At 44.7% G+C, this 2,749-nt stretch overlaps 1 protein-coding gene across 3 annotated transcripts in view; it reads right to left on the reverse strand.

Moving 5' to 3' along the window:
* LOC111397017 (subtilisin-like protease SBT1.7) overlaps positions 1-2,488 on the reverse strand; it is a 5,817-nt gene extending 3,329 nt beyond the window's left edge. The window contains exon 1 of one of the 3 annotated variants that reach the window (XM_023023679.1): positions 56-2,488. In XM_023023679.1, coding sequence (XP_022879447.1) covers positions 56-2,352 — 2,297 coding nt within the window. In that variant the 5' untranslated portion in view covers positions 2,353-2,488. Of the gene's footprint in view, positions 1-5 lie in introns of all 3 variants that reach the window. The other 2 variants (XM_023023677.1, XM_023023678.1) reach the window with 2 other exon arrangements.
* Between the last annotated feature and the right edge of the window lie 261 nt (positions 2,489-2,749).

Here is a 2,749-nt window from a genome sequence, read left to right on the forward strand (position 1 = left end):
AGCATCTTTTAGATACTTTTAAGCAGAATCAAACGCGCTCTTTCGCTAAGTCCAACTAACAGCCACTGGACTTCCAACACTATGCTTCCCATCAGACCATACAATTCTACCGAACACATTAGTATTCGATGCCATCGAAGTTGAACTGAATGTCACCGTATATGATTTTTTCTCGTTTGTTTGACTGAAAGTCAACGTAGCCGGCTCAACTGAAATCTTGACTGATTCGCTGGTTGTAGAAACAGAAACCTTGTATATACCAGGTGATCCAACGTTAGTCACTGTTCTTGTGTGCTTAACCACATTGGTACCACCCATTTGTGCTTGAATTGATACTGCAAATGAAGGGTAATTTAGGTCGTTCAGGCTGTAATGTTTGCTAGAGTCGCAGCTGAAATTTCTTCTGGCTAGGCTGTTCATTTGTTGAGCCGTGTAATTCAATGCACAAAGAAAATTCAAATAGTCTTCGACTGTCAAGTCGTATACGAGGCCTGGATTGAGGGCTGATACGGGATCCACGTGTCCAGCTCCATGATCGAACGGCGTGGATGGCTTCCCAGTGGCTACATCTTTGATCATTTTCCCGTCCTTGTAAGCCGTGTAAGCCGTGGTCATAAGAGCCGACCGGATCGCGGCTGGGCTCCAGTCGGGATGTGCAGCTTTTAGAAGAGCCGCTAAGCCGCTCACATGTGGACACGACATTGAAGTACCTGAAATAATGTTGAAGTCAACACGCCGATTATCTGCGGCTAAGCCAGTCGGTCCAACTGCGCCGGACCACCCAGCTAAAATATTAACACCCGGAGCTATCATATCCGGTTTAAGTACTTCTGGGGTTATAGAATTCGGGCCCCGCGAGCTAAACGCAGCAACCACTGGTGACGGTTCGATCCCCAACTTTGTGCCATCGAAGAAAATTGTGGCAGTTGCATTTTGATTCGATAATAAATAATCCTTAATCGCATCACCATTTTTTTGACCCACCGCCGTGGCTGGAAGTAAATGGGCGTCCGCCACCAGTTCCTCGCCGTTCGCGGCGGTATTTGTTAAAACCATCCCAATTCCACCTGCTTCTTTTACTACATAACCCTTTTGAACTCTAGGGTTCATTCCACGATCACACAACACAATTTTACCGCTAACTTTTTCAGGATTTAATGTGCCCGTCATGCAAAGATTCCCACTGGTGGAATTGCTCGCATTGCCGGCATAGATAAAGGGAAGCAATTTCCCGGGCAACGAGCCACATCTATAAAGTGAAACGCCGGAGTAATTTTGACCATTACCGAGGCTAACATGCGCCGGGAAGTCACGGTCCAATGTTCCGGCGCCGACAGTGGTAATCCAAGGTGCCACGTTGGACAAACTGTACGAACTGGGACCTGCATTTCCAGCGGAGCAAGAGACCAAAATGCCCTTCTCCATTGCAGCAAAAGCTCCCATTGCAACACTGTCCCTGTAATAATCCGACATGCCACCGCCGAGAGATAAAGACAGTATATTAACGTTGTCATAAATGGCTTTATCAATGGCTGCCAGAATGTCGGAGCTGAGACAGCCGCCGAGCCAACAGACTTTGTAGACGGCGACCCTTGCGCGCGTGGCCATCCCACGTGCCGTCCCTGTGGCGTAGCCCAAAAGACTTGCATCGGAAACAATTGAGCCGGCCGCCGTGGAGGATGTGTGCGTGCCATGACCGTCGTCGTCTCGTGGTGATCTTGATTCTTTGGTTACGTCAACTGGGCCGAGAGCCGCCTCGTAGCCTCTTGAAAAAAACCTCGCTCCGATCAATTTTCTATTACAGTTCGATGAAGTGAAATTTGTTCCAGATTCACATTCACCTTTCCATGAACTTGGGATTGGTCCAAACCCAGTATCATCGAAACTCTTGCTCTCCGGCCATACACCGGTGTCCAAAACTCCGACGACGACTTCACTCACTGAGTCAGACTCAGGGAACAAATTTGCATTCTGGTCCAGACCCAAAAACGACGGAGTCCGAGTCGTGTGAAGTTCGTACTTCACCTCCGGCGAAACCGACAGAATCCCGGGTCGGTTTTCAAGGATCTGGGCTTCCTTCGCCGTGAGTCTACTCGAAAATCCATGGATCACATTGCTGTAAGTGTAAAGCATCTCTGCCGATTTCGACACCGATTTGAGTGACGAGTCATACCAGTGAGTGTGGTCTTCGAAACTCACCGGCATTTCAAATTTCGCCATGTGAATAATGTAAGTTTGCTTCTTCTGTTCCACATTCTCCTTCGCTTCCACTGACAATTGAGAGAAACCCAGAATCACTACCACTACCACTACCACTACCACTGAAAATACGAACTTTTTTATCTTCTCCATTTCTTTCAGAGTGAGTGTAGAATGAGAGGAAGTCTTGAGAAATCTGTGGTACTATGTAGCTGTCCACAACGTAACTCTAAAACGAGTTCAGAGTGGGGACAGTGCTAGTTGTCTGAATTATATGAATGTAATTGTACTGAAACAAAAAGACGAAAACATTGCCAGCTAAGAAGGAAGACAAACGAGTCACACATATATCTCACAATTAATCATATAAAAGTTGAAAATAATTCACATGTATATAAATTATATTATAAAAGAGTGTTTCATAGTCATTTTTATGTAAAAATATATTATAAAATAGTAAATTGATATGAAATATGTAGTTAAAAAATAAAAAAAAATTATTTACGTTTAATATTATTTTAATAAAAAATGTGTGATTAAAAAAAAAAAA

This window comes from Olea europaea, chromosome 7 (genome assembly GCF_002742605.1).
Source record: "Olea europaea var. sylvestris chromosome 7, O_europaea_v1, whole genome shotgun sequence".
Lineage (NCBI taxonomy): Eukaryota > Viridiplantae > Streptophyta > Magnoliopsida > Lamiales > Oleaceae > Olea > Olea europaea.